The sequence below is a fragment of the Xiphophorus couchianus genome, chromosome 24 (assembly GCF_001444195.1).
Source record: "Xiphophorus couchianus chromosome 24, X_couchianus-1.0, whole genome shotgun sequence".
Lineage (NCBI taxonomy): Eukaryota > Metazoa > Chordata > Actinopteri > Cyprinodontiformes > Poeciliidae > Xiphophorus > Xiphophorus couchianus.
In genome coordinates this window covers 2738812-2766574 of record NC_040251.1, presented here as the reverse complement: position 1 = coordinate 2766574, position 27763 = coordinate 2738812, and the positions used below count along the sequence as shown (strand labels likewise).

Sequence of the window (27763 nt, the reverse complement as noted above, 5' to 3'; positions counted from 1 at the left end):
AAAACAACAACAAAAAGTCGCTGTGAATACGATTGACTCAAGATAAACGACTGAGTGAATTTACAGTGCTTTGAAAAAAAAAAAATCTTCAGGGTTTTTTTTTTTTTTTTTTTCTTATTTGTTGTTTCAACAATTAAACAAATGATATAAGCTAAAAATAACCTGAAATTAAAAAAAAAACAGGAAAGTAGTTTTTAAAAAACCTATCCAAACTAGCTTGTTCCTGTATAAATTACAGTACAGATATTGACAAGTTGGACTTGATGAGCACAAAAAAAAGGCTAAATTAGTTTTTACTTAGAGAACCGAAGCAGGGAACAAATTAGCTTTGGCTCCAACTGTTGAAGTGTATTAGCAGGTTTTTCTTTTTCTTTTCTGTAATTACTCCTCTGATGTTGTATCAAGTCTTGCTCTTATCCCTTAAGGGGGACACATTTGCTTCCTTATCTCACAGCTTCTCCTGGCCACCGCTAGCAGCTGAAATGGTTAAGAAGATTTGGCAGCTCAGCAGCAACTAGCCACCCGGTGAGGGAGGAACCGGCCTCCGGGGGCCAGAGGCAGGCAGCTCACTTGCCCAGGATTAAGTGGGATCGAGAGAGATTACAGCCCTCTCTCTCTCGTTTCCCCCCTGTTGCTCGATGAAAGCGTAGGACTCTGTCCACTCTCAGGGGTATATATATTTTCTCAACGAACTGATTTATAGTTTTCTCTTCGATTGGAGGACGGGGTGGAAGAGGACTTGGATACCTCAGGTAAGACATGATGTTGGTTAGTTGAAGAAGGAAGAGTTGGGTGAAGGCCGCAGGGCAGTAGTTACCCCTTTACTAGCTCCACCTACTTCACAACACTTTACTGACCGATCTATCATCCTATGTGAGCTACACTTTTCAGGACAGTCGGGCCTGTTGAAGCAGTAACATCTCCCTAAAGTTGACTCTTCCTTAGAGTTGTGGCTGCCCATTGTGCAAATCTAGTTTGCTTTCTCTTGATTTCTGATGAACTCTGGTGTGTTGTTCATCAGTCACAGATTATCATCCGTTTCCACATCTCTGACATCATAAAGCATGCCATTAACATTTGACCCTATTCATAGCTGGGACTATGAGAGCAGAGCTGGGACTACATGTTCCCGTTTCATCCCACTGCCGGCCTACACCATGGATTGCTCCCTGTTTTAAAGTAGACAAACTTACAGATTTTTTAAATATTCTAAGTCTGCTGCCTTGTAAAATTAACTTCATTCTGTATTGTAGTGTATGCCTAAAATACACTTTATATGGTAGTGATGCTATCAGGGCCACCAGTGGAGGGGGCTGTGTGGTGCCGTTTTGAAGCCACATTAATAAACTGGTATGTATCAGTAAGGAGTCAAATTAGTACGAGTCGTCCGCGTTAACATTTACCAAATTGACAAATGTTTTTTGTGTTTAGATTTTAAAATACTATTTCCAAACTGGTGACTGGTTAGAGATTGTTGTAAGTTATATTGTTCATGTCTAGCAAATTATTTATGCCTAACTCGATATTTGTTGCAAACCTCTGTTTTGTCCATCCATCCATCCATTTTCTGTACACCCTTGTCCCTAATGGGGTGTCAGTTTTGTTTTTATTTGATTTTAGAGCTGCAATCATGTGGAGTTCCTTTGGGCCACTTTATCAAGTATGACGACATCTCTGACTTTACCTGATGACACTCAAGTTTATATGTCTGTGTCTCCACATGACCAAAGTCCCTTGCAATCACTGAGTACATGTTTTCTTTTATATAATAAGTTACAGGATGTCTTTGAGCTTCAGTTTTATGCAGTAATTATTCTGGCAGTAATTTTGCCCAAAAGCCTGGGCAAAATTTCCCTATGAAGGTTCTGTTTTATTCTAGATTCCCAGGCAGATTCAGTTAGCTTTAGCTTAGCAGAAAGACAATATAGAATCAAGAATTATGAAATGGATTTCTCAATTATAGGTAGTTAGGCTTGTGTCTGGGCTAACAATTTTGATTTTAAAAAAAGTGTTCAAAGACAAAAAAAACCCATCATAAAATATAATATAAAACCAATATAAAATAATATCACTAGGGCTTCAATCACACGTGGAGTTCCTCAAGACTCTGTTCTTGAGACCTCTTTTTTTGTACTGTATATAAATATGGCTTAAAACTGCAGGGAATGTTCAAAAGATTTCTTGTATTCTTTTTTTTTCTTTTTTGCAATTTTGAATGTAATTATCCTAACAATAACTTTGGCATTAGGTTTTGTCAATTTCATTTCCATTTCGTATATCTTCCTTTCAGAGCTACAACACATTACAGACTGTAAATGGGACAATTTTGAAGGTGCACTATAGTGCGATGTCATGTACCACATCCATTTTTAAAAAAAAGGAATAGCTTAACACACATTCTGTCTAAATCAACAAACATTTTATGATAAAAAAAGGAGAGTCTGACCATATATCAAAGAAATGTTAAATAACACGAATCAAAGAATCTCTCTTTCAGCTCTCTGACTTACATCCATTAATCCCCAGGTTTACCGTCCGTCCTGGTGATAAGCTAACAGGTGGTCGGGGGTCCAGGGATCATGAGGCAGGCGGTGGAGGCTCAGGTCGTAACTCTTCCCTTTGAGCTTGGAGAGCAAGGTGAAGCAGAGTCCTGGCCTACAGGTTTAATCTGTTGTGCGGTTTGGCGGTCTGATGTGACGGTTTCTCCGCTGCAGGCCTGCGGCAGATCCTGTCGGACGTGATTGAGGAGGTGAGACGCTCTGTTAGTCAGGACATTGATGGCGCAGAGGTCCTCCACAGTCTGCTGACCGCCTCCTGGCTCCAGTCGCTGCTTAAGGTTGGTAGACAGACATTTCTATGTTCACCTTTTCAATTAGCAAAAGTTTTCTTGTAATCTTTTAGGCTATTTTTATGCTATTTTCAGGTGTACGAATGTCTTCAAAGGTATCTGACAGACTGCCCAGCTCCAGCTCTGGATTTTGCTTCAGGACTCTCACTTCAGGTTTGTTATGCAGTCATTTTAGGACAGTCGGTGTGTACTTTTCTCACGTTGAACATGTATTCTGTTCGGGTGTAGTTGTTGATAGACATCAGATCGCTCCCATACTGTTCCGATGAAGCCAAAGAGTTGTACCGTCTCCTCCGACAGCCGCACATGCAGGTGAGAAACCAGCTGCTTTCTGCTTTATTCAAATTTGTTGTTAGGATGTGGAAACGTAAAAATGACAAAAAAAGATAACAGATGTTTCAACAGTCCTTGTAGTTTTTAGCCACATTATAAAAATAAAAAAAGTGACTCAAGAGTAGAGCCTTGAGGAACTCCACATCTGATTGCAGCCCTAGGAATTTGATTCATTATTGTTTAGACATTGGAAAAGTTCCTGAAAAGATGTGCTCACACTGATACTATCTCTGTGTATTAAAACCATTGAATCAAAGTATTAAGTTAATAAAATATTATGATTTTATCAGCTATTAATGTGCAGCCTACACCCGTAATGTTGAATCACAAAGATTAGATGGAGTAGGTAGGAAAAGGTTGAAAATCTCCCCGTCATGTGTTCATTTAAGGCACTTTAATGAAAACATAATAAAGACATTGCGTCATTTTTTTCAGGTTAGCTTATATATATATTATTATATTTTGTTTCAAAAACATAATGAGACTTTAAGGCTCAAAAGCTCTCAAATTTAATTTGGTTGCGTCTTTTTTCAACAACTTTTTTCCGTTAGAAAAAATCGCCGTGAGCAGGACTTGCTGTACTATATGTTTACAGTGAAATGCCAATTTTCTTCCACTAGTAGCTCATAAAAATGATATATTTAGCAAGTTTTGACTTGAAAATCGGATTTATGCAGTTCACTGTGCGCTTCGAAACAACGTTGAAGTCTGGTGGCCTCAGTGGAAAAGTGCTAGACTTGCACGCTAGTCAACAAATATCAACTGAAAAATATTTAAGTTGCTTCAGTTTTTGATTGGAAAGTAACTACGTTAATAAATATGCTTCTTTCATAATTTAAGTTAGTATTAAATTTTTATAATAATAGTCTTAAAAAGTCTAGAATTCTTGGGCCAGACTTGTGGAATCCCAGATAATAGTGGCGATAAAGTGAATTTCCCTGATAAAATCTTGACAATGTTTAGGATTTAAAATTTTTTTGTCGTTCAGGCTCTTCTCTCGGCTCACGACACCGTGGCCCAGAAGGACTACGAGCCGGTGCTGCCGCCGATGCCGGATGAGCTGCCGGACGATGAGGAGGCCACCCGAATCGTCTGCCTGGTCAAGAACAAGCAGCCTCTGGTGATCTGCTCATTTTGAAAGATTTAAAATCCAATCAGTTGAATGAAGTCAACTTTAAAACATTTGATTAGTATTTATTTGGACTATTCTGTAGTTTTAACCTGACTCAGATATGATTAATACACTAAACCAATACTAAGGCTTAGTAAAAATATTTGTATTATATTTATTACGTTTTGGAGATCTGAACCTTTAGTCAGACCACATTTAAATCTCATTTACAGCATTATATTGCATTTAGATTGTATGAAAGATTTTGTTGATTCAAAGACTTAATGAAGTCCTTGATTAGTTTCCTAAATCTAACTAAATTTTTATGAATTTCAATAATTGGGAAATTACAGAGCTAGTATAATATGCTGTTACAGTTTGTTATGTTAGACAGAAACAACAGAGATCTGCCCACACCTCCTTGCAGAACATCACGATTATACTTGCTCTCCCTGTCAGATATATTTTGTGCTTTCAATTCTTTATAGCCACTAACCATCCAACAAAATCTGTGATTTTGCAATTTTTACGTTTTTGCAATTTTCTGTTCGGTGAAGAAGTTATTGACTTTTTTTTTTTTTTTTAAAAAACAACAAGGAAAAAACCAGCATATTTTCAGTGACTGTGTTGTGTCACAGCTTTGCCGGCTGAGTGATACGTCCCATGCTTGTGCAAGAAGGTGTCGATCAGGGACAGGAAATGCCTGGAGCGTTCACAGCGACGAGACATTTGGAGTGCAAAGCCCTGCTCCGGAGCACCTGCGGCGTTTCTCGTGTTGCGAGGTCCGTCGGACCTGCTGCCACCCGGCTGAGCTGCCTTGCTGCCCCGCGGGGGTCCGACCGCATCTGCTCGCCTGCACGCCTCGACACGAAGTGAGCTATCGCAAGCAGACCATTCACTGCAGCGTCTGTTACACCGATCTGGAGCAAAAGTTGAACCAATCGGCGCCGTCCGTCTACAACCCTGTTGGGTTTGGTAAGAAAAGACGCTTCCAGAAACGATGCCTTGAAAACTCATCATTGCTCCGCCTTCATCCATCATCCATCCATCTATTCATTGCCATACGGATTAATATTTTGTCTGTTTTCTCTGGGGATCACTCTGCTAAAGAGTCGGGACCGTTCACCTGTGCTCCATATCCTCCCTGTCTTGGCGTACCATGCTACCTCAACAAAGGGACCTACTTTCATCCAGATTTGCCTCAGAAGCTTCGTGCCCAAAGCCCTTGCGTCCGCACAGCTCCCCCGAGCCCCATGCAGCCTCGCCATGTGCCGGAGGAGACACCCATGGAGACGTCCAATCAGGAGAGACTGGACAAGTTGAGGACGACGGTACAACAAGCAGCCAGCTCAATGGAAAGCAGCAGTAAAGACATTAGAGTCCTGGGAGAGAGGATGGTAGCCGCAACAGATCGAATGACAGAGACGGTGCAGTCTTTGGTCCTCCTCACTCAGGTGGTGGACCGGCTGCAAACGCTCCTCACAACCACCAGGACGGATATAAAGATTTCACACGCAGAGCAGTCCAGATGTTCCTCCTCGTCCAGCGCCAGCTCTCTGGATGCTCCCTCCACCTCAAAGGGCCCTTCGCCTATCACCACAAATCATCAAGGACCCCCACTCACCACCGTCACAACAGGAAAACGTAGCCCTGGTGATCCAGACGTCTCTAGAGGCTTACTTACAAACGGTGAACTAGAACTCATGAAGACGGCCAACAATGTGAAGGGATGTCGCACCAGCCAGAGGAGGAAGAAGAAGAGGAAGAAACCCACCTGAGTGACGATAAAGGGGTTAATAACAGTGAGCGGTTTTTTTTTTTGGATCACTATGCCTCCAATCATTTTTCCGAGCTACATTCAAGAACTGAAAGAATTTCCTCTCCTTTTGTGCCCTTGTTTCATTCTTGTCTTTACAAATTCATCCACTTCCTTTGTCCCTTCATGACCTTCAGCAGACTTCATCAGCATCCCAGTCACGCCGTTTGTTCAACCGCCACGCTTAACAATGTGTTCTGTTTCCTGTTTCAGGGAGCGACCATAAAGAGAAATGACATCACGGGAGAGATTTTCGTGGCTCGTGTTATTCACGGAGGACTGGCCGATCGGAGTGGTGAGACACTTGATAGTGAACAGTGGAGTGAGGGCAAAATTACAACATAAACACTGTGAAGTTATAATGAAAATGGCATACTGCCGTCCAAAGATCTATCTATTCATCTCTGACTCCACCCTGCAATGATTCAACAAATATTTCAACTATTCTGAAAGAGTCCGAGTCTCTGAAACCTTTTTTTTCTTAAACATTTGCCCCTTGAATTGCTCCTCAAAAGCTACTTATTTTAGTAAACAAACAGGCTTTCATGTTATGCAGATGAGCATCGCATTTATTTTTGCAAAGAAACCTCAAACCAGTTTACCAAACTCTTGTGTTTTGGTTATGTTTGAAGAAAAAGTAACCAAATGACTTTTAAAAATGTCTTTCAGCTAAATCCTCAGGTTTAGTTTGAATTTGTTTCTCTGTATGCAGGCCTGCTTCATGCAGGAGACAGGATTATAGAGGTGAATGGTTTTCCTGTGGACGGAATGGAGCCTGAGCAAGTTATCCAAGTTGTGGTGGGTTGATTAAGAGTAGAAATTAAATCGGTTATTTCCATCATTTAATATCCTTCATGCCTACTGTAAGATCCTGTAATCTTAACTGGATAAAGAGGGTATAATAAAGTTATTGTTTGTTTAATTACATCCGATCAGCAAGCTCGGTCACATGGCACCATCATGTTTAAGGTCATTCCCATCACAGAGAGGCCGATCCACAACCAGACCATGGTGAGTCTTCCACCACACTTCTGTAATTTCTTTGTTTTAGACATAAAACCTCAAAAAAACAAGTGTTAATTGTTGCTCAGCTCTACGTCCGGGCCATGACCGACTACAGCCCTCAGCAGGACCCAACCATCCCCTGCGCCGACGCCGGGATGAGCTTCAAGAAAGGCGACATCTTGGAGATCGTGGACCAGACCGACGCTCTCTGGTGGCAAGCCAAGAAGCTGCCCGGCAGCTCGGCCTGTGCCGGACTCATCCCTTCCACTAGCCTGCTCAAACGGTGAGTCTGAACCCAACTCTGCATCTTCTTCATGAAGATGTTTTAAACCTAGATCGGTCTGGAGGAGCTCCATGGAGGATTTTGAGGGATGTTCTGCTTTGAATAAGCTGTATTTTCATCCTGAGCTCTTTGGAAAATCTGGTTTTCCTTTAAAACTCTCCCTCAGTCCTAGGAGGGAGGGAAACAGGCTCAGAACACACAGGGCTCGCACTCACCCTGTGTGTTCTTTCACAAGCTTTTTTTGTTTTCTTGGTTTCGGGAACTGACGGGCTGACGGGATAGCCGCTGAGAAATCCTTTAGTCTCCCGTGGCAACCTTCCCCATTCAGCTCCTTCGGACTAGCCAGCAGCAATTGAGCATCTGCTGAGCTTATTATACGAGCTGCTTCCCAGTGAAATGCTGGTAAAAACTTTGCTAAAGGGTTAATAGAGGAGTGATGTTGTGATGACATCTTGAAGGCGGAGTTTCAGAAAAAGCAGGAGTTTTTTAAAGAGACAGATATCCAATTTCAAGTTGCACAGTATCTAAACTTTTCAGGTAAAAAAAGAAGTGATCCTGGTATTATTCTTTGGGGTACTTTACCAAAAATCTGTCAGTTAATTGCAGTCTTTGAAAAAAAAAAGTACACTGTATGATCCATTAGCTTGTACACCTTTAGCAACAATAGTTTTTTTTTAATAGAACTGTTTCTCATCTGGAATGTTGTGCTATATATGTGCAATACTTTTTTTTTTCTATAGCAAACTGATTACATTTGTATTTTGGAAAAATAAAGAACTTTCCCCTGAACTGTGTTCCTGTTACAGGAAGCAGAGGGAGTTCTGGTGGTCCCAGCCGTACCAACCACACGTCTGCATGCAAATCTGTGAGTGACCTGCTCTTGATTTTTGCTATTGCCTTGTATACAATCATTCATATGAACTCACAGATAGGTTTTATCCGTTTCACTCCATGCTTCCTGCAGTGAGCACCGTCGACGAAGGTAAATAAAAGTTACGTTCAAGTTTCTTTTGAATTGTTTTTTCAAAAATCCTTCCACGTCTTTTTTTTTCTTAACAGAGGAGGATTTGATGGCCATTGATGAGAGATGTGTTGAAGCAGGTAAGATTTAGTTCAGATGGTACCATCACATATTTGTATTTATTTATTTGCTTCTTTTGGATTTAATTCTCTGTGTGTGTTTTTGGGGTCAAAACAGACGAGGAGGCATTTGAATCTGGTAGGTAAGTCTTTAATAAATTAGTTTTGGAGCCTGAAATCGACGACTCTATCTGTTTTCCTGCCCTTCATGGAAAACATTTTTTGTCCTTTCCAAATCTTTGTGATACCTGATGCGCAAAACGTCAGAAGAGCTCAGAGAAGGTGAGACTGCTGGTTTTAAAAAAATCTTTGAATTAATTTGAGAGAAGGAAAGCTTAATAGATTTCAGCCTCTGTATCATGTTTACAGTCATAATTTCGCCATCCATTAGGTTTTCACTTAATCAATAAGTTTGCTAAATGTTCCTTCTCTGCTCTTTTCTCCCCCATCAGAGGAGGATGACTTCAGCAGCAACATTGAAGGAGTTTACTTGGGTAACTACTGACCTCAAAGCAATTGTTTATTAGAGTGCACATTTAATATTCAAATGTGTGTTTCACATAATTTGTATAAATTTCCATGAGAGAAATCCAGAGTCAGTGAATGTATTTATTGTATTTATTGGGGGCAAAAGTTATTTAACTTGCACATGGCGTTTTTTTTTTTGTTTGTTTGCTCTTTTTTCCAGAAAATGAACTCATTGTAGTGTAAATATAATAGTGAGTTTGTGCAGTCATTTATAATTGTGATGTTGAATAATATTAATATTGAGATGACGATTCCTCAGGTTTAACCTAAACCTCATCGCTTACAGCCGCCCCAAACATTTTTTTGAAGCCCTGTAAACAATTTGGTGGGGATATTTTATTGTTGTTATTATTATGTTTTGTTGTTTCACAACAACAAAAAAATCTGCATAATATGACCAGGATATGAGTTTGAATAAATAATCACATAACTGGTGTGAAATACGGCTGGAGTTCCTCGGAAGGTGATACAAATATGAATGTTTGGCAAATGTCCTTAGAAGGCAACGTAAGTTTTATAACTTTATAAAATTTATACATTTTATATGTAGACCTGCAGAAAATTCTAATTATCTTAACATTTGCTAGGAAAGCCTTTTATTATATCAGTTATCTGCTTACAGCAGCTTCTCTGTTCTTGTTGCTGTTTGATACATCTTTGCATCTCCGCTCCAAAAGGCCCATAAGGATCCTTGAAACTTAGTGACGCCCCCTGCTTTGACGTGATGCTTACGTGACGAAAACGCATGAAAATGCCACGTATAATTAACACATGGACTTTATATCTTAACAGCCCTTCTACAGCGTGTAAAATATGCGTCCACTGCGCCTCCTGTTACGGTGCAAAAAGCGTCTGTAAAGGTTAGCCTCTGAAATCCTTTGTTTTTAACCATCAGCGGGGTTCAGGCGCAGCATCCGTCTGTGTCGGCGGCGTTCCCAGAGCACAACTCAGCCTTCCTCCCACATCCGCTGTCCCAGCAGCTGCAGCAGCCTCCCAAATAACCCTTATGAGGAGGTGGTCCGGTACCAACGCCACCCAGAGGACACGCATCGCGTCATTGCCCTCATAGGTACAGAAATAAAACTTTGGCTTGATGTCTGTACAATCTGGAGAAGTATACAGTCTGATTTCAGAATATCCCGGGTCTGGATAAAGAAAGACTTTGTCTTGTTCTTGTTCCTCAGGTTCATCTGGTGTGGGTGTGAATGAACTCCGACGGCGCTTGATCGAGATGAGCCCAAACATCTTCCAGGGAGCTATACCTCGTACGTGTAAAGCCTTCAGAGTCACAAAAATGTTATGAATCATCGTGGTTTTAGCAAGTACAAGTCATATCTTTCGTTTTTCCTCTTTCACTAGACGCAACAAGAAGTCCAAGAGGGTACGAGGAATCCGGGAGAGAATATTACTTCACCAGCCGAGAGATTTTTGATCACATGATCTCTAATAATCGGTAACGCTCCTATCTGTCACATGCTTTTAAATGCCTTCGAATAAATTGTGACGTTGTAATTTAGCGCTGTTATTTTTCATAGGTTTCTGGAGTTTGGCGAGTACAAAGGAAACCTTTACGGAACTAGCATTGATGCTGTGAAAGACGTTTTAAACAGCGGAAAGATCTGTGTCGTTGACATAGAGCCAAACGTAAGCCTTGAAAGTCTCGCCACGCACCCGCTTTAGAGGCAGAAATGTTGACGTAGAGTAAAACGAACGCACTTTGCCTCATTGTTTAGGTTGTTGAGGCAGTGAGGACTCATGAACTGAGAGCGTACATTATCTATGTGAAGCCCCCGCCTCTGGAGCGCCTCAGGGAGACGAGACAGGACTCGTACATCACCACTAACTACTACGTCAACCGTCCATTCAAAGTATGCACTCTGACGGCCAGGTTTCATTGTTTACATCTAGTCTCTCTTAGTTACAGACAGTAGTAGGATCAGTAGCAGGTGTAAGATGATGTCACTAGTGAACCAGCACAAGGTCTTCCAGGGTCAACTTCAAAATGGATCCGAAATGAAGAGTTTTGAAAGATGAGACCAAAGTAGAGATGTTTGACCGACATCAAAAATCAGCATCAGCACAAAGATTTCATGCAAACTGTCCAATACGATGACAGAAAATGACTATTTTAGAGTTATTTCTGCTGTTGTGTGTTTAGTGGTTTTAGCAGTCAGATTATCATGAGGTATAACCCAAGGAATTGTACTGGAGCCACTTCTTTTTTCTCCACCTTAGATGTGTTAATTTTTCATTTATATAATACAATTAAAACTTTTTGCAATTTTTTGAGATCCTTATTATTATTATATTTTTTTATCTAAAAAAATATTCTAATATTTGCTCTATATCACTCAAAAACTATATATTTTCCTATGTGGCTATTACAAAACTCAGTTTATGCTGAACTTAAAAGCTGAACAACAGTGATTAAATGGGTCAGACAAAAATATAAGCTAAAGATTTGAGCATTCTTTTTTTGTTTTTTTATGGTCATCAAACCACAAAAATCCACCAAAGGCTTCAAGCTGAAATCCAATCCGACTTTGATTTTCAACAGGATGAAGACTTCCACGAGATGGAGGAGTCCGCCCGGAAGATCGAGGCTCAGTACTGGCAGTTCTTTGATCAGGTGATCGTCAACGATGAGCTGCAGGACTCCTGTGTCCAGCTGCTGACGGCCGTCAGGAAAGCACAGGATGAACCACAGTGGGTCCCCGCCTGCTGGATCCGACCCACGGCCGAATCATGAGGGAGAGGGATTAAAGCACTCTTCGCCGGGAAGATACAAATGTTGAAATGTAAAATCTTTGCCTGGATGTTTGAGGGGAAGCAAGCCAGGAAATATGTAAATCCTTTGATCTGTATGTATATGTGGGGAAAGCTTGTTCTGGTCTTTAAATCTCTTTAAATCCCAGAGGAGGACTCAAAGCCCCAAGAAATCCCATAAACTGTCACAATTTCTTTTCTTTTTTTTCTTTTTTTTTAAAAACTCTTCTCAACGTCGTCGTTTATTTAGATGTGCTTTGTGTACTGGATTTGGAAGGTGTTTAGATTAAAATAAATCAGTTTTGTACTTTGGATGCAGCTCCATTTTCAATAAAGAAAAAAAACAAACACTAAAACTGATTTGTGTGTTTTTTCAAGATCAGAAATGTACTCACAAACTTGAAATGCTTTTTTTGTCTGAATGTTTGCAACATAGAAATAAAATATTTTTTTTGTGTCTCGGTTTTTGTGCGTTTTCATGACAAAAAAGAAAATCTTAAAAAGAAGGTGAATTTTGAAAGGGCACTATTATGTATGTTTCAGGCTGCCATTTTATAGCACAGCCAAGTAACTAAGTACACATAAGTTATTAAAAACTACATTAAGCTGAAGGGTAAAAATGCCATATATGTTAAATATGACTTAGAAATGTGACGTCGTAATTTAATAAATCAACGGAAAAAAGCTTTCTACAGTAAAATGTTATATAACTGCAACCTGAGTAAAAGAGTTAAATATGTGAATACTTTTGTGACTGATTAAAGTATATTTATATCCGTGCAGAAATGGGACACTTTGTTGCGCGTTTCCAGTTTTAACTTTTTGAATGTGTGCTTTTATTTTGAAATCGGACGTACTACTTCCTGGCACTTCGTAACATCCGGTTAAGTAAGGTAGCTCAGTGACGGTAAACAAAACGGCGTCAACTCGAGTTTTAACTGTCTTGGTGTTGAAAAAGTTCCGCTTATATTGATGAGAATGTGACCAGGAATTAATTTCGCTGAAAGGTTTTAGGTGAAAAGACCGAGAATGGACGGAGGAGACGGTAAAGTAAGTACTAATAATCTATGTACAAGATGAATAACGGTTCTTTTAAGTCGAAATGTTCTCACATCTCAATGTCTGTAAGATACAGAATGAAGTGATACGTTTTATTCAAAATAAAATGATACATTTGGTAAAATGTATCATTTTATTCAACATTGTTGTGGAAAAAAAAAACCCTATTTCCAAGCACTGTCAGGTGAAATCACTCAATCGGGTTTATTCATAAATTGTGCACAATACAGAGAGTTTGTAGGACAATCAGTAATGAAGCGGGTCTGGATGGAAAGATCTGCCAGGCAGAGAAACACATGAGTTTTATACTAAAGGGATAAAAGATCCACAGCATGGGAAACGGATTGGTTCCCAGGCAGCTGTGAAAAACAACGTACATGTAAATAGCTTTATCTTGGTGGGAATATACAGGAACTTAGAATAGTTACTTTGAAAAAGTAACTTTAATCGGATCACTGATTACTCCTTGAAAAAGTAACTCAGTTAGATTACTGACTACTTGATTAGGAAAGTAACTAAGTTACATTAAAAATAACTTTTTTAGTTACTTTCAGCAGTTGCTAACAACAACGCTGTGAAAATTACATTGATCTTTTGCCAAAACTTAATTGTAAGCTATTTTATAATGGTAACATCAACAATGTGCCTCCACTTATAAGGTTGGACTGAAGGGGAGACTTTTTTAATGGTTACAGTACAAAAAAAAAAAAAAAACGTTAGTAATTTGTGCATGTTTTTGTGTTTTCCACTATTGTCTGGAAAACTCTAAGAAGGATTTTAACCCCCGGCCCCCTCCAGCCTCCAGGTTCTGCGTTACGGCCCTGCGTTTGGTGTCAGAGCGCAGAGCTCCTCCTGCGGCTCCACAGTTCAGATGGCTGCTGCATAGATTTGTGACTCTTATCTTAATATTAATAATTATAATGGCGTTTAGTTGCACAACTTTACGGACTCGTTCATTCGTGGCTGTTTTCACGTTTATTGCTCTGTTCATATTAGTCTCCATGTTCCCAATGGAGACTAATTGGAGCTCGACGTAATCCAGAGGTAATATATTACCTTGACATTAACAAAGACTCAGCGGGACGGATCATCCGGGAAATGATGGGCAGGCAGAGCCTGACTAAAACTAACTGGAGGTCAGACACATTCTGGGGTTTCTGTCTGCTTATTTCCAAGCCCAAATGACCAACTTCACGTTCAAAAACGAGCCCAAAACGCGCAACCCGCCACTCATTAAATTTGCTACCAACTTTAAAAATAAAAAAAAAAAGAAGCCCACAGCCGCTTATAATAATCGGACTTGGCGACAGAAACTCAAAATAGTTCCTGTTTTTCTACCAACAAAATGCGCATCTCCCTCTTCCCTCCATTGTTTATTGCAATGTTCCCACATCAACAGAATAAAATGATACATTTTATGCTTGTTTCATACTTGTATCCAGGCACACCCGCCATCCATTTTCTTTTTTGCTGTTTTTAAAAAAAGAAAATCCTATAACTTCTTGTGTTTTTTCTGTTACTTTGCAGAGTATAAGGTTCAGGGAGCTGCCGCCTCTTCCTAAGGTAAGTGAACTCACTTATTTATTAGGATTCCATTATTATTACTGTCTGTAGAAAGTCAGAGCTGATTTAAGTACAGGGTGGTGAAGTGGGATAATACAAGGGGCTAGCTCTAAGGCTATGGTTCTGTAGAGTTCAATAAAGTCTATAAAACTTTAAATTTAATCGTTTTATAATTGGACCTTTAGATACAATTTAACTAGTAATAATAGGAGAAATTTAATTTAGTTTTTATTTATTTATTTATCCTTCTGTTGCATTTCTTTTAAAAGGTTCTGACAGTGTCTATTAAGGCAGGATGTTGGAGGTCTGGTAGAGTTCAGAGGTTCTTTATTTCAGTCGATTTTCATTTTAAACTATGTGGACAAAAAAAAAAAAAAAAAAAAAAGAGTTTAAATGCATCGTTTAATTTGGAAGTTAAAAAAAAAAAGCTCAGATTTTTTGTCTTTGTTGCTGTTATCTAGCAAATTAAAAGTAAAAAAAAAAAAAAAAAGAATTCATTTTATTTTTGGGTTACATTTTTTTATTGTGTACCAATTACCAAGTTGGGTTTTTTTTTTTTTTTTGCAATTTAGTGAATAAATATGTATTTGTGTGATCATTTAAATACACTTAGAAATACACAAATAAGAAATGTACATAATTTTTCTCTTTTAGTAATATTTTAAATACATATAAACAATAAAATGTACATTTATCATATAGATGTAAAGAATGCATAATTGTTTTGGCATTACCATTAATAATTGAAACATTTTGTAGTCCTATGTTGCTTTACCTCACTACTTTAACTTTTATTTGAACTAATTGTACCCATGAAGGGCAGTGGGAGGAGCTAAGACTGTGCAGGTTATCCAATCAGATGCTGGGGACTATTGAGGACCCCCCACTGAGTTTTATTCCATGGCAGACCCCAGTGCAGAAAATCTTAAATGGATAAATATATCAGTAATTCTATATATACATATTGATATCAAGTATTAGTTGAAGATGTTGATATAAAATTCTGTATTTAATGAATTATTGACACATCCATATAATTACAGATCTCTGTCAGATCTCATTTAATTTGTTAAACCAAAAATGTTTTTAAAAACTATTTGTTGGGTCATGACAGGTTTAGCGCTTGATAATTAATCACCACGTCACAATTTGCATGTTCACCACCAGAATAAAGTGCGGAAAGCTGCGAACGTAGCTTTAAAGAGCGTGCATTTATTGACGTAGAACAAAGCAAAAATAATGAATAAATGCTGCAAAAACTCGAGAAGGTTTATAAGTGGCTGTTTCCCGAACAGCAAAGCGCTACAACGGCGTCAACAAAAGCAAAACAAATCCCACCGAAGCTCGCGTCTCGACCATCACAAACAGCCACTCTTATGATGCTCCAAGTCTTTTGTAAAGGGTTTAAATCGTCTGACCTCTGCTCCCAACTAATCCTCCGTCTTGGCAGATTTAGCTCAGGATTTATCTGTCAGGATTCGCTTCGCTCTGAGTTGCATTCTTGACCGAAATGGCCAGAAAAACCACGGTAAGGTTTTTGCTATCTCAGCCGTTTGTTTCAGGCTTAGCTTGGTCCAAGAAGTTCTGCTAGACGAGTGTTAAAACCCACACCTGCTCAGATGTTACGTAAATGTCCGGGAATAAACAAACTACTTATCATGTGGTTGCTCCGTTTAGTAAGAGTAAGAGTTTCTTATTTGGATCAGGGTTTTTTTTTAATTATTATTATAAGAACACAAAGTTATTGTGGTTTAAATACTTTTTTGGTGGGGTGGGGGAGACAAAGTACTGGTACAAGTAGGACTAATGGCCTGGACAGTTTGGTATAGTTTCAAAAGTACTATTTGACAGAAACAGTGACTTATAAGTTTGCGAAAAACGTGCGAAACTCTTTAAAAGGTAAGCTATTCATTATGAAATATTCTGTAGTTTTGGCAAAACTGCTAAAAAAGTGTGTGTTTTGAAACATTTAGAACTTTAATTTGTATTGTGTTAGCCCTGTTTTTGAAATCCGACTTCCTAGAGATAGTTCCCACGAGACCGGAAGTAAGTCACCCCAGAAATGTTGCATCTTGATTTGTTCTTTTAAGGCCTTTTTTGCTCTTCGAGAGAACTTCTTCAGTGTCTAGCAACAGCAAATGTCAAACAAATCAACAAGTCGTGTTTGTGAGAGCTGTACATAATTAATATGAGTTACAACTTTTAATTTCTCTTTCATATGAAGGTTGTTTCGAGCCATTCTATTGCTTTTAGTTAATTACTTCAATAACTCGGTTGTGGTGTACCTCAAAGATCAGTCCTTAGCCCCCTAACAATACTAGTCAGTAGCCTACATATACTCAACAAAATTATCTGGGTGGGATGAATATATAGCTTCAATGTTGTTTGAAATAATAAAAAAAAACTGAGTCAACAGGTTTAAGTTTGTGCGTTTTCTCTATTCCACAAGGTCAAAATTACATATATAGGCTCAAACATCCATCCACATCCATCCACTAATGTATTTTGTGGTCATTTTTTGTTTCTATGCAGGTACCTGTTCATACTTATGTACCATAAAACCTACAGAGCTACACAATAATTTACCAATCCAACTTGGATCTAATCTAAATACAGCCAGATATTTGGGGAAAACTAATAACTTTCATCCCGACAAAAACTCTGCTTCATGTCACTAAAAACTATTATTTATAAAAACTTCGACCAAAGTGGAGATTTGAGAAAACTTCCTTTGTGAAAACAGAGATTTGGGCATTACGGTCTGAGCCAAAAATATCTATATCTTTGCTTTGACACATTTCCCAATTAGCATTGTCTTGTGTTTTTTTTTATTTTTACTTTATATTCTAATACGCCATTTTGTTTTAAAAGGACTTCAACTTATCTACCTATCTGCACCTCCTGGAACAATGTCTAATTCCTAACAATAAGCTGTGGTAATTTTGAAGCAATTTGATTGGCTGAATTAGGTTTTAGTTTTTGCGCTACACTGCCCCCTATGGGTTTGGCATGTTGTAACAACGCCCAGAGGCAGATTTGTGCAGGTTCACGTGTATGAAAACACATGAATGTTTTTTTTTTCTTTTTTAAAATAATGATTTTTTTTTTTTTTTTTTGCATAATAGTAAACAATAAATGTGGTGGAGATATCTTTTTTTTTTCTTAAAGACTTGGATAAGTGTTTTTGGAGATAGATCCAAAAATCTGAACTATCTCTTTAAGGCCCACTCTTTGTTTGATTATGTACTCATATGACATTGGCAAAAAATGACTAAATAATTAGAGATAATTATTTTCATGCTTGCTTTTTTGTCTCCATAGCGAGGGCAGCGAGCTCTTCCCACCATGTCCAGGTAGGAAAACCTTTCCTCTTTAACAACTTCTTTGTTGAAAATGAGAATAATAAGAAAACTCTTTTTTTTGTCGTTGTTTCATACAAGCCAAGACACAGCAGGTGGGTTCAATTTTTTTTTCAGAAGCCACATTGTTGATTTATTTCTGTTTCTAAATTCAAATGGAAAACCGTTAACAGATTTTCCAGCCCCGAAACGGAAAAAGAAGAAGCCAAGAAAAGACGCAAACGGAGAAGGAGATGTGGACGGTAAGGAGTTGAGGTTAAAAACCGGAACCTCCTCCCCCCAAAAAACCAGCGTTCTTTGAATAATTATGTTTCTTCAGATCAGGAAATGGAGATGGGAGGGCTCGGCAGCCGGAGGGCGTCCGAGGTCGGAGATCACCTGACACTGGGAGCCACAACAGATGCTCCGACGCAGAGGAAACGGAAGAAGAAGAAAGCCATGTCCACAGGTGAAACCACGCCGCTTTGCTTTTATGTTGTTCAAAAGTACGGTCGCGGTTTAAAGCTTATCCGTCTCGAATTCAGATCTGGAAGACAACCAAGCCGACCTGGTCAACGGAGACACAGGAGATCAGACCACCGACGGGGAAGAAGTGGTGAAGAAAACCAAAAAGAAAAAGTACAAAAAAAACCAACAAAGAAAAATAACAAAACTAGAGGTAAGACGACAACGACAACAAAAAAAGGTGTTTCTCGTGTTCAGGAGGTCGAAGGTTGCAGAGTCGCCGCTTCCCGACGAGTTTTGCGTCGAAGAGGACGACATCATCAACGACAGCTGTTCGCCGATCCCCCAGCAGGCCCTGTTCTCAGCGCCGCAGGGTCAGAGCCAGCCGGTCGGGAAGCTGTTTGTAGAGAGAACCAGTGAGTTCATCACACCGATGGTTATCTATAGTAAAGTAATGAACTTTACACTTGAATTACAGGCTATATGAAGAATCAAATAAAACTAGCAGTTAATGACATCATAATAAATTATGTTTTAGAAACAATATATAACTAAAAATGTAAGATACTCCATTAAATCTACAATAATGGAAGTTTATTATGAGTGGAATAAGCTTGTTTTTTTGTTTTTAACTCCTCACTGCCTGAATTTATGTACAAATATAATGAAAATTTAATGTTTTTTTGTCTCCCTCACAAATACTAGGACCAGGCTCAGGGGGAAAAAAATGAATTACAGACATTCTATTACATGAATAGAACGATGCCATTCTGAGGATAAAGTCGTACGACATTAAGGTGAAAGAATACGACAACGAAGTCATCATAAAAACAGAAAAAAGTCGTAGGAATGCGGGAAAAAAGTCACAATAACATGAGAATAAAGTCGCCTGACAAAAAGTCGTATTAAGGAGAACAAAGTCATACCCATGAGAGAAAAAAGTTGTGATAATGTGAAAACAAAGTCATAATAATATGAGAATAAAATGGGACGACAAGAAGTCGTATTGTGAGAACAAAGTAAGTAATAAAGTGAGAGTAGAGCTGCAATAATTCAAGGAAAAAGTCATAATAATCTGAAAATACAGTCATAATATCAGATTGGAGTCATAATAACATGAGAATAAAGTCGGATGACAAAAAATCATGTTATGAGAATAAAGTCGTAATAATGCAAGAAAAAAGTTTTTAAAATACGTGAATAAAGTTTAAATTATTGTATAAACTCATAATTATATGACAATAAAGTCATAACAATACAAAGTAATTATGCAACTTTCTGGCAACATGGCGTCTTTATTCTGCTAATATTATGACTTTATCCTTGCAGCAGTTTTAGTCCTAATAAAAAAAACTCTCAGCCTGGCCCAATCCTGTGTGTACACTAGGACAGGAAGTGGGAAAAAAATAGATTCAGTCATTTTTTATTTTTATTTTTTTTCCCGAAACGAATTGAAAATCTTCAGCTTCCGACCAAAATCGCTAGACACCAAGTCGTGAATGAAGGCGCACCTCGCCAGGTCAAATCAGAGATGTCTCTGTGGAAAGGTCGATGACTTTGAGTTTGTTTTTTTTCCTTTCTTTATTTTCTTCTTGCTATTGTCGTGTTGATACGCAGAGCGGTTCCAGGCCGCCGAGCGTTCCGACTGGAGGACGACGGGCGAGCAGATGGACGGCGCGGCCGAGCTGCAGCATATGCCGCCGCTCTGGACCACCAGAGACGTTTCCGTCCGAGTGCACGAAGGCTTCCGGTCAGGCGGGGGGAAACCCTGAGAACTCAGCCTTCACCTCTCCTGCATCCTCCTCAATGTTTCTCCTCCGTTCTATTATTTATTTAGGGTGTTCGGTCTGTTCTGTCACGGCTTCCTGGCCGGCTATGCCGTGTGGAACGTGGTGGTGGTCTACATGCTGGCCGGGCAGCACCTCACCGCTCTGCGCAACCTGCTGGAGCAGTACCACGGCCTGGCCTACCCCTCACAGTCCCTGCTCTACATGCTGCTGGCCATCTGCACCGTCGCCTCCTTCGACAGGTGAACCAGGAGGAATCCCTTTCAAAATAAGAGTCTACACGTTACAAAAAGTCAGATGAGTCACTTAAGAAAACATCTTTTATCATAAAAGGGCTTTTATTCCAAAGACATACCTCTTACTGTGAAAAATGAAGCAATGTTTCTTTTTTGTAGAGGAGAAAAAAATGAAATATTTGAAAATCTTATCTTTTTATTTGAAAAAGAGCCAACTTCACTTTACGGTCATATCTCATGAAACATGTTTTTTCTTTTTTTTTATTACCTTTCTTAGTTTTCTGAAGTTTTAAGAACAAAGACTAGAGAGAGAACAAATGGAACAGCACTTTGCAAATGAACGTTTTTTGGGAAAATTTCTCTCAAAAGTTGAAACTTTTCGACTTTTGAAATTTCCACGTTTTCTTTCTAGGAAATCTCTGAGATTAACCTCAAAATTTCTGCGTTTTTTTTTTTTTTTTTTTTACAGCACGCCTGACTTTTTGAACTCATAGTTGTCTTTGTTTTTGCTAGAACATTTCTGAGATTGATCTCAAAATTTCTGATTTATGTTTTTTTTTGGCAGAAATTCACTCCTCCTTTTCTTCTGTCTACAACTGTCCTGATACGCCGTCGTACAAGCATGAACCAGTTAAAGAAATTCCAGTGACACTTTAACTAGAACCACATGTTTTGATCAGATTAGGAACAATCTGTCCAGATGGGTCCGATGTACACCAAAATATGAACATACTCCTGAAAATGAATGATTTATTTTTTGTTTTTGCTTTTCTGTTGTCAGGGTGAACCTGGCTAAAGGTCCGGTGGCTCTGCGGCAGATCATCACTCTGGATCCAGTGGCTCTGGCTTCGTTCTGTAAATCCACGTCCATTCAGAGATTATTGATCCTTGTTGTTTCTGTTTGCTTTAATCCCACACTCTGTTTTGTTTTTTCCCACACAGTGTATTTCTCTGCATTGATTCTTTCTCTGAGTCAGCAGATGACCAGCGATCGGATCAACCTCTACGCGTCCTCCAACACAACGATATGGTGCGACGACTCAGATAATCCTGACATTACGGAGCAAACGTAAAGGCCAGGATTACATTCCCCGGTTTCCTCTGTTCCTGCTGCAGGCCTCAAGGGTCGGAGCACCAGATCCTCCACCCGTGGGTGACCATCAACCTGGTGGTGGCTCTGCTGGTGGGCTTGGCGTGGATCTTTATCGCCACCAGGCCGGAGACAGACTACACCGAGGGTGAGAAAGAAAGACAACGTTGGCAAACTGTTTGAATTCCAGCGAAATCACAGATCATGTCGTGTTTTCTGTTTTCTTTAGGTTATCTGAGGGCGATGGAGGTTGAGCCGGCAAGGCCGGAGGACAAACCAGAAATTACTGGCTGAAAAAAAAAGAAAAAAGGAGCAACTGTTAATCTGTTCTTACTGCAACATTGTTTACATCTGTGATTGTATTAGAGATGATTTTTTGTTGTATTTTTTAAATGTGTTTGTCTCTTAAAATATAGAGTTTAAAGTAATCCAACGATGGCTCTTCTTTATGTCTGATAAAATATTTATGAAATAAAATCCACTGAACAGCAGGTGTCCAGATGCATTTTCTGGGATCATTGAAATAAAAACAAGTAATAACATGTTTTCTAAATTATTATTATTATTTATTTACTCATTATAAGAAACAAATCTGAAAACAGACTAAAATTACAATATTTAAAGATTTATTTTGTCTTACAAATATAAACTGAGGTGGGTAGGTCAAGTATATTACGACTTTATTTTCGTAATATTATGATTTCATTCTAGTTATTTTTATTTTATTTGTGTGGCCCTAATACTCCATCATATAGGGATCAAATACTCATATCAAGATCAAGATATTAAAACAAGTTTTTAAGTTGAAATATTTTAATTTGTACAAATAAACGTGTTATGAGTTTTCGATTGTTTTCATTAAGACAAAAGTATTATTAGTAAAAAGTTAATTTGAAAAATTTTATTCAAATGTCAAGATAAAAAAAAAAAAAAAAAAAAAATCCGTAAACTTCTATAAACCCATACAGGCACTCGATTACTTTGGTCTTCTTGCTGTGGCTAGGCGGTGTAGTCGCACACAGATGTGCAACGTTGACGTGGTAACTGGCAACATTTGGACCCAAACTTAAAAACATAAACGAATAAAAGGTAACAGCGCGGCCATGTTGGACTTTGCCATCTTCGCTGTCACGTTTGTCATCATTTTGGTCGGAGCTGTTCTCTATTTGTACCCGGTAAGCCCCAGATTAGTTAAAATTAGTTAGCATTTAGCAGGCTGCTATCCTTAGGGCAGACTGCAAACACAAAACACTCGATTTTAAAACAACTACAGATCTGTGCAAATTGCAATGGCTGATGTGTAACAGTTTTACAAATCCAGACGTTGTGTAATGTTTCCTCATAATCGGCATTCATTTTATTCAACTCGCTACAAATTTAGTGCATAAAGCCACAGTTTTCTGAGTTATGGTTTGCGCCAAAAAGGTGAAACACGCGTAGATATGAACATTTTAAAACTTGAAAAGTGTATAATTTGTTAGCCGATTTTTAGGAAGCACAAATATCTGTTTGCATGATAAATTGTTTGTCTTAAAGAGCTTGGACTCCCTTAGACGGAAAATAATAGGCTTAAAATGAACAACATTCAAATGGAAATCGCCATGATATGTTCACTTGGTTCTTCTAAACATGTTTTCAGTCGTCCAGAAGGGCCTCTGGTGTCCCTGGTCTGTACCCCACAGATGAGAAGTAAGTTATATTTAGTTTGGTACATATTAGTAATTGCTGTTCTGTTCTTATCAGACTATGCATATTTTTACAAGTTGAAAAGTAGGTTTTTGTCTTTTCCTTTTTGCTAATTTTCTACATAATCATATGACACAGTAAGTCATGGACAACTGTATGAAACGGTGCATGTAAATATATGTTTACTTATTTGTAGAGTTGACGATTCTGAAGGCAGCTGCATAAACAGAAAAATGTTCTGTCTTTGATGTTGTTTTGCTTCTTCTTTCCATTCTGTAGGGATGGAAACTTGCAGGACATCATCAACCAAGGCAGTCTGCACGAGTTCCTTGTTAACCTGCATCAGGAGTTTGGATCCGTGGCGTCCTTCTGGTTCGGCGGGCGGCCGGTGGTCAGCCTGGGTTCTGTGAACCAGCTCAAGCAGCACATCAACCCCAATCACACCAGTAAGGACGTCACACTCAAGTGTCTTTTGTCCATGTGAATACCTAAACTCTTCCCATTTTTCTGATTTTCAGCCGACTCCTTTGAGACCATGTTGAAGTCGCTGCTCGGATACCCCCCGGGGATGGGAGGTGGGCCCAACGAGTCAGTGGTTAGAAAGAAATTATATGAAGGTGCCATCAATAACAGCCTGAAGAACAACTTCCCAGTCGTGCTCAAGGTTCGTCCGGATCACTTTAAATGAGGCTCACCTCAAATCAAAGGAGACCCGCTGACCAGGAAGTTTTGTCTAGGTGGCGGAGGAACTTGTGGGAAAGTGGAAGTCATTCCCGGAGGCTCAGCACACCCCGCTGTGTGCCCACCTGCTGGGTCTGGCCCTGAAGACCGTCACCCAGCTGGGTCTGGGCGAGCGCTTCAAAGATGACGCCGAAATCATCTCCTTCCGCAAGAACCACGACGCGGTGAGAATCATTTCAATTTTTTCTTTTTTTTCTTTTAATCAAAATGAATAAAGTGTTTGTTCTGATTCTGCCAGATCTGGTCTGAAATTGGGAAGGGCTACATGGACGGCTCCATGGAGAAGAGCTCCAGTAGGAAAGTTCATTATGAGAAGGGTGAGTTCAATCATTGAACTTTGTTGTGATCTACTTTCAGTCTGTGATGCTGTTTTGACAAAACTTTTGATTGACTCCTTGTGCAAAAATTAGGAAGAAAACAGCTTTGAATTCTCTATAAGTTTGGGGCTTCCTGATTGGCTTATTTATCCCTTTATTATTCTGCTGCTTCACCCACATTCTTGTAAACTCGAACAGAAAAATTAATTAAAACACACTGAGTAGGAAGTGACGTTTTTTCAGTCTTGCATTGTTGATAAAATTCACACAAAAAATTGAACAAATAGCCAAAACAGCAACATGTCGTTTATAGTTGTTGCATTTCGGGAGCTGTATTCTGCTAAAATGAGAGTTTATGTAAAAAAAAAAAAAGAAAACATATCAAAATGTAATCATCGTCTAGTTTTTGATGGGTTTGAATCTAAATTCAACACGGAGAATTTCATTCACTTTATTGTCAATCCATGCACATAAGAGAGGTTTGGAGACATCTAGTGGCAGAGTTGGGAACTACAGCTATGTACATCCTTTACTCATCTTCAAAACCAGGAGGACGATTTAGACGCAAGATTGGATCTGTTAATTTTTTCTTTGTACGCAGGATTTTACGTTTTATTGTTATTGTTTTGGATCTTTTTCTTTTTGTTTTAACCATAAATGATTTTTTTTTTTTGAAAACCTTTGATCAGCTTTGTCAGAGATGGAATCCATGCTTCTGTCAGTGGTGAAGGAGAGGAAGGCCCAGAGGAAACAGACGGCGTTTGTGGATGCTCTTCTTCAGTCCAGTCTCACAGAACGACAGGTGGAATCTTTGTTAGCTTAAAAAAAAAAACCCCAAAAAACTTAAACTGATGGAGAACCTCATGAAATTATAATTTTTTTTGTATTTCGGTGTTTTAGGTCATGGAGGATTGCATGGTCTTCACTCTGGCTGGATGCGTCATCACTGCTAACTGTAAGTGAGAAATTATCCTGACAGTTAACTCGTAGCAGAAATGACTGCTTTGCCCCATAAAAAAGTTTCCGAAAGGAAAAATGCTGTTTTGTTTCGGCAGTGTGCATCTGGGCGCTTCACTTCCTGTCCACGTCCAAAGAAGTCCAAGACAAACTCTACCAGGAGTTACAGGACGTTTTGGGTTCTGATCCGGTTTCCCTAGACAAGATTCCTCAGCTCAGGTGAGACCCGTCCCGTTCCAGTTTTAGTATCATCCTTCATATGTAGGCTGCTTAAGAAAAACAGCTGCTGAGTTTAATCTTGTCTCTCTTTGGGAAGATACTGCCAGCAGGTTCTCAATGAGACAGTAAGGACCGCCAAGCTGACCCCCGTAGCTGCTCGACTTCAGGAAGTGGAGGGCAAAGTGGATCAGCATGTGATCCCTAAAGAGGTATCAACTTTCTTTAGGTGTCCAGCTTGTGGCCACAATAGGAGGAAGTAACAGAAACGTTTCATGTATTCACTTTCAGACTTTGGTAATCTACGCCCTGGGAGTAGTCCTTCAGGATGCAGACACATGGAGCGCCCCCTACAGGTTCAACCTGTAGTTAATGGAAGAACTCAAATATCTCTGATTCTTAATATGGAAAAACTGAGTACAACTTTGCTGCATCTAAGTGACCACCTCTGTAAAAGCAGGAGTCTTTACTTTTACTACTAAAACGTTGCGTACTCAGCTAGTGTCGCCGCACTTTCACAACTGCGGCATTTCCAGTAAATAAGAAACGCAGTTAAAATCACATGTGAATAAGTTTGCTCATGCGATAAGTCGTTAAAAAAAACATCATCGTCCTACCGCTTCCTGTCGTCTTCTTTGTCTTTTCTGCCATCACTAACATCCGGTTGTTGATCATGTGATAAGAAACTTTTTATTGAATTTTATTTATTTATTTATTTTCCACCAAATTGGTGTGTTTCCATTAAGCCAATTTACTTTTGCAATTCCAATTTGCACAATTGTATGGCCAACGGAAACACAGTTATTATTGGCCTGGAGTACACGTGTGTGTGTGTGTGTGTGTGTGTGTGTGTGTGTGTGTGTGTGTGTGTGTGTGTGTGTGTGTGTGTGTGTGTGTGTGTGTGTGTGTGTGCTTACACAAGGCAGAAAGACACCAGTAATGACCTTAGAGAGAGCAACTCTTGATGCTTGTCAATTTGTTAAAAATTCAGGGATTATTTAAAGGTTATAATTTTACAGCGGAGAAGAGTCCTAAGCGGAAATCTTTTGGGAACGGTTCCATTTAGAAGTTTGTTCCTAACTGGGTCAACAACTGGAAGGTAAATCCAGCAAATCTACGGTAGTGGTTGAAGAAGATTCATGGTGATTGAAACGCAGCGTCGCAGAAAAAGGAAGGTGTGTAATCCTCAACAAGCAAAGGCAATATGGCAAAAAAGAGACAACTACTGAGAGTTCATGGGGTATACTTAAATTTTTCTGACTATTTGATGAGCAAATTTTCTGTGGGCACCAATGTTTAGACATTGCCCAAGGTGTGCCACAAGGAGTCTTACTCTGGCAACTTCTTTTTCAGAGGTGGTTCTATAAGCTGTTTGCTCCAAGGGTACTTGGTTTATTCCATTGGCTGTATCTACAAATTAGCTTCACTATTGGAGATAAAATTGCACAAATTAAACATTATTCTATATTTATCAGGTTTGATCCAGATCGATTTGAGGAAGAGCCTGCGAGGAAGAGTTTCTGCCTACTCGGCTTCTCAGGGAACCAAACGTGTCCGGAACTCAGGTAGTTTCACGTTTCTATGACTAAGTTTTTGTCAGAAGATTGTGGTTTAATAGTTGGCTAAATTGTTTTTGTTTTTTTTGGTAGGTTTGCTTACACTGTAGCTACAGTCCTACTCAGCACGTTGGTGCGACAGCTGAAGCTTCACCAGCTGAAAGATCAAGTGGCAGAAGTCAAATCTGAGCTGGTGTCCACACCCAAGGATGAAACTTGGATCACCGTCAGCAGTAGAAAAAGCTGAAAATAGTCTACAAGAGCCCAGCAACTAAAGCATCATGCTCTTAGAAAACAATCAATTTAAGTGAGAATTTACCAGCAAAGTATTACAGCTGTGGTTTAAAATGAAGCTCTTAATTGAAACTGTTGTAAGGACCAGAGACTTTCAGGACTTTTCTAACCTGTAGCCAAATAAATTTCTACTTCATAAATGGGCAAGCTCTGAAGGCAAGAGCTATGAAGTTTTATTTTTAAAGGAGCACACTGTAACAAACACTGCCATCTAGTGGCTTTCCAAAATTTGGTCCATCTGTTCTTGAGCAAGAAAGTATATCTTTATTAACGATTATGTAAATCATCTGTGGAGAAGACAAATAACTTTACCCCTTCAGCTCTTCCTTTTTCTGGATCCACAAAATGAGCCACATTTTTTTTCTTTGTTGTTTTTTTTATTTTTTATTTTATGTCTTTTTTTTTTTTTAGTCGTAGAAATATGACTTTCCACAGTTGTCCTATTTTGTAACTATTTAATTTTGTCAAAATTAATACAAAAGAATTTTTTTTAATCAGTAGAAACTATGTGAAATTTTTTTGAAACATGATTTATTTTTGGCAGATGTTTATAATATTGGTAATCTTAATTTTTATTGCTGCCTTAGGCCAAATATTAGAGCCGTACAACATTTGGATATTTTCATTTCACTTTTTAAGGCCTCTTGTTTAATAAATTTGAACAGAAAATATTGTTTTTGTTGTAGTC

At 39.0% G+C, this 27763-nt stretch overlaps 3 protein-coding genes across 7 annotated transcripts; all 3 read left to right on the top strand.

The window, feature by feature from the left end:
• Nucleotides 1–125: 125 nt before the first annotated feature.
• mpp4b (MAGUK p55 scaffold protein 4b) lies at nt 126–11976 on the top strand. 4 transcript variants are annotated; one of them, XM_028010338.1, is made up of 22 exons: nt 171–752; nt 2552–2637; nt 2715–2836; nt 2924–3001; nt 3077–3160; nt 4170–4301; nt 6322–6403; nt 6821–6906; nt 7045–7119; nt 7200–7396; nt 8203–8261; nt 8361–8378; nt 8456–8497; nt 8595–8615; nt 8744–8758; nt 8929–8970; nt 9900–10073; nt 10189–10269; nt 10364–10457; nt 10540–10648; nt 10738–10872; nt 11562–11976. In XM_028010338.1, the coding sequence occupies exons 2-22, from the start codon at nt 2580–2582 to the stop codon at nt 11751–11753; spliced, it is 1896 nt and encodes a 631-aa protein (XP_027866139.1). In that variant the 5' UTR covers nt 171–752; nt 2552–2579; the 3' UTR covers nt 11754–11976. The 4 variants fall into 4 exon arrangements, 3 of the variants coding, with proteins under 3 accessions (XP_027866139.1, XP_027866138.1, XP_027866140.1); XM_028010337.1 differs by having other exon boundaries at nt 2527–2637; XM_028010339.1 differs by lacking the exon at nt 8744–8758 and having other exon boundaries at nt 171–2637.
• A 659-nt stretch (nt 11977–12635) lies between these two features.
• LOC114140463 (transmembrane protein 237B-like) lies at nt 12636–21799 on the top strand. Of its 2 annotated transcripts, XM_028010343.1 has the most exons (14): nt 12636–12820; nt 14357–14392; nt 17714–17745; nt 17833–17846; nt 17925–17993; nt 18071–18199; nt 18276–18369; nt 18454–18611; nt 19813–19945; nt 20033–20224; nt 21000–21073; nt 21161–21248; nt 21335–21456; nt 21538–21799. In XM_028010343.1, the coding sequence occupies exons 1-14, from the start codon at nt 12800–12802 to the stop codon at nt 21600–21602; spliced, it is 1227 nt and encodes a 408-aa protein (XP_027866144.1). In that variant the 5' UTR covers nt 12636–12799; the 3' UTR covers nt 21603–21799. The 2 variants fall into 2 exon arrangements, with proteins under 2 accessions (XP_027866144.1, XP_027866143.1); XM_028010342.1 differs by having other exon boundaries at nt 21000–21248.
• A 490-nt stretch (nt 21800–22289) lies between these two features.
• On the top strand, nt 22290–27746 carry cyp20a1 (cytochrome P450, family 20, subfamily A, polypeptide 1). Its single transcript, XM_028011608.1, has 13 exons — nt 22290–22483; nt 22948–22997; nt 23274–23440; nt 23513–23658; nt 23732–23899; nt 23974–24052; nt 24742–24854; nt 24953–25007; nt 25108–25228; nt 25326–25437; nt 25517–25581; nt 26701–26790; nt 26875–27746. The coding sequence occupies exons 1-13, from the start codon at nt 22412–22414 to the stop codon at nt 27026–27028; spliced, it is 1392 nt and encodes a 463-aa protein (XP_027867409.1). The 5' UTR covers nt 22290–22411; the 3' UTR covers nt 27029–27746.
• The last annotated feature ends 17 nt before the right edge of the window (nt 27747–27763 follow it).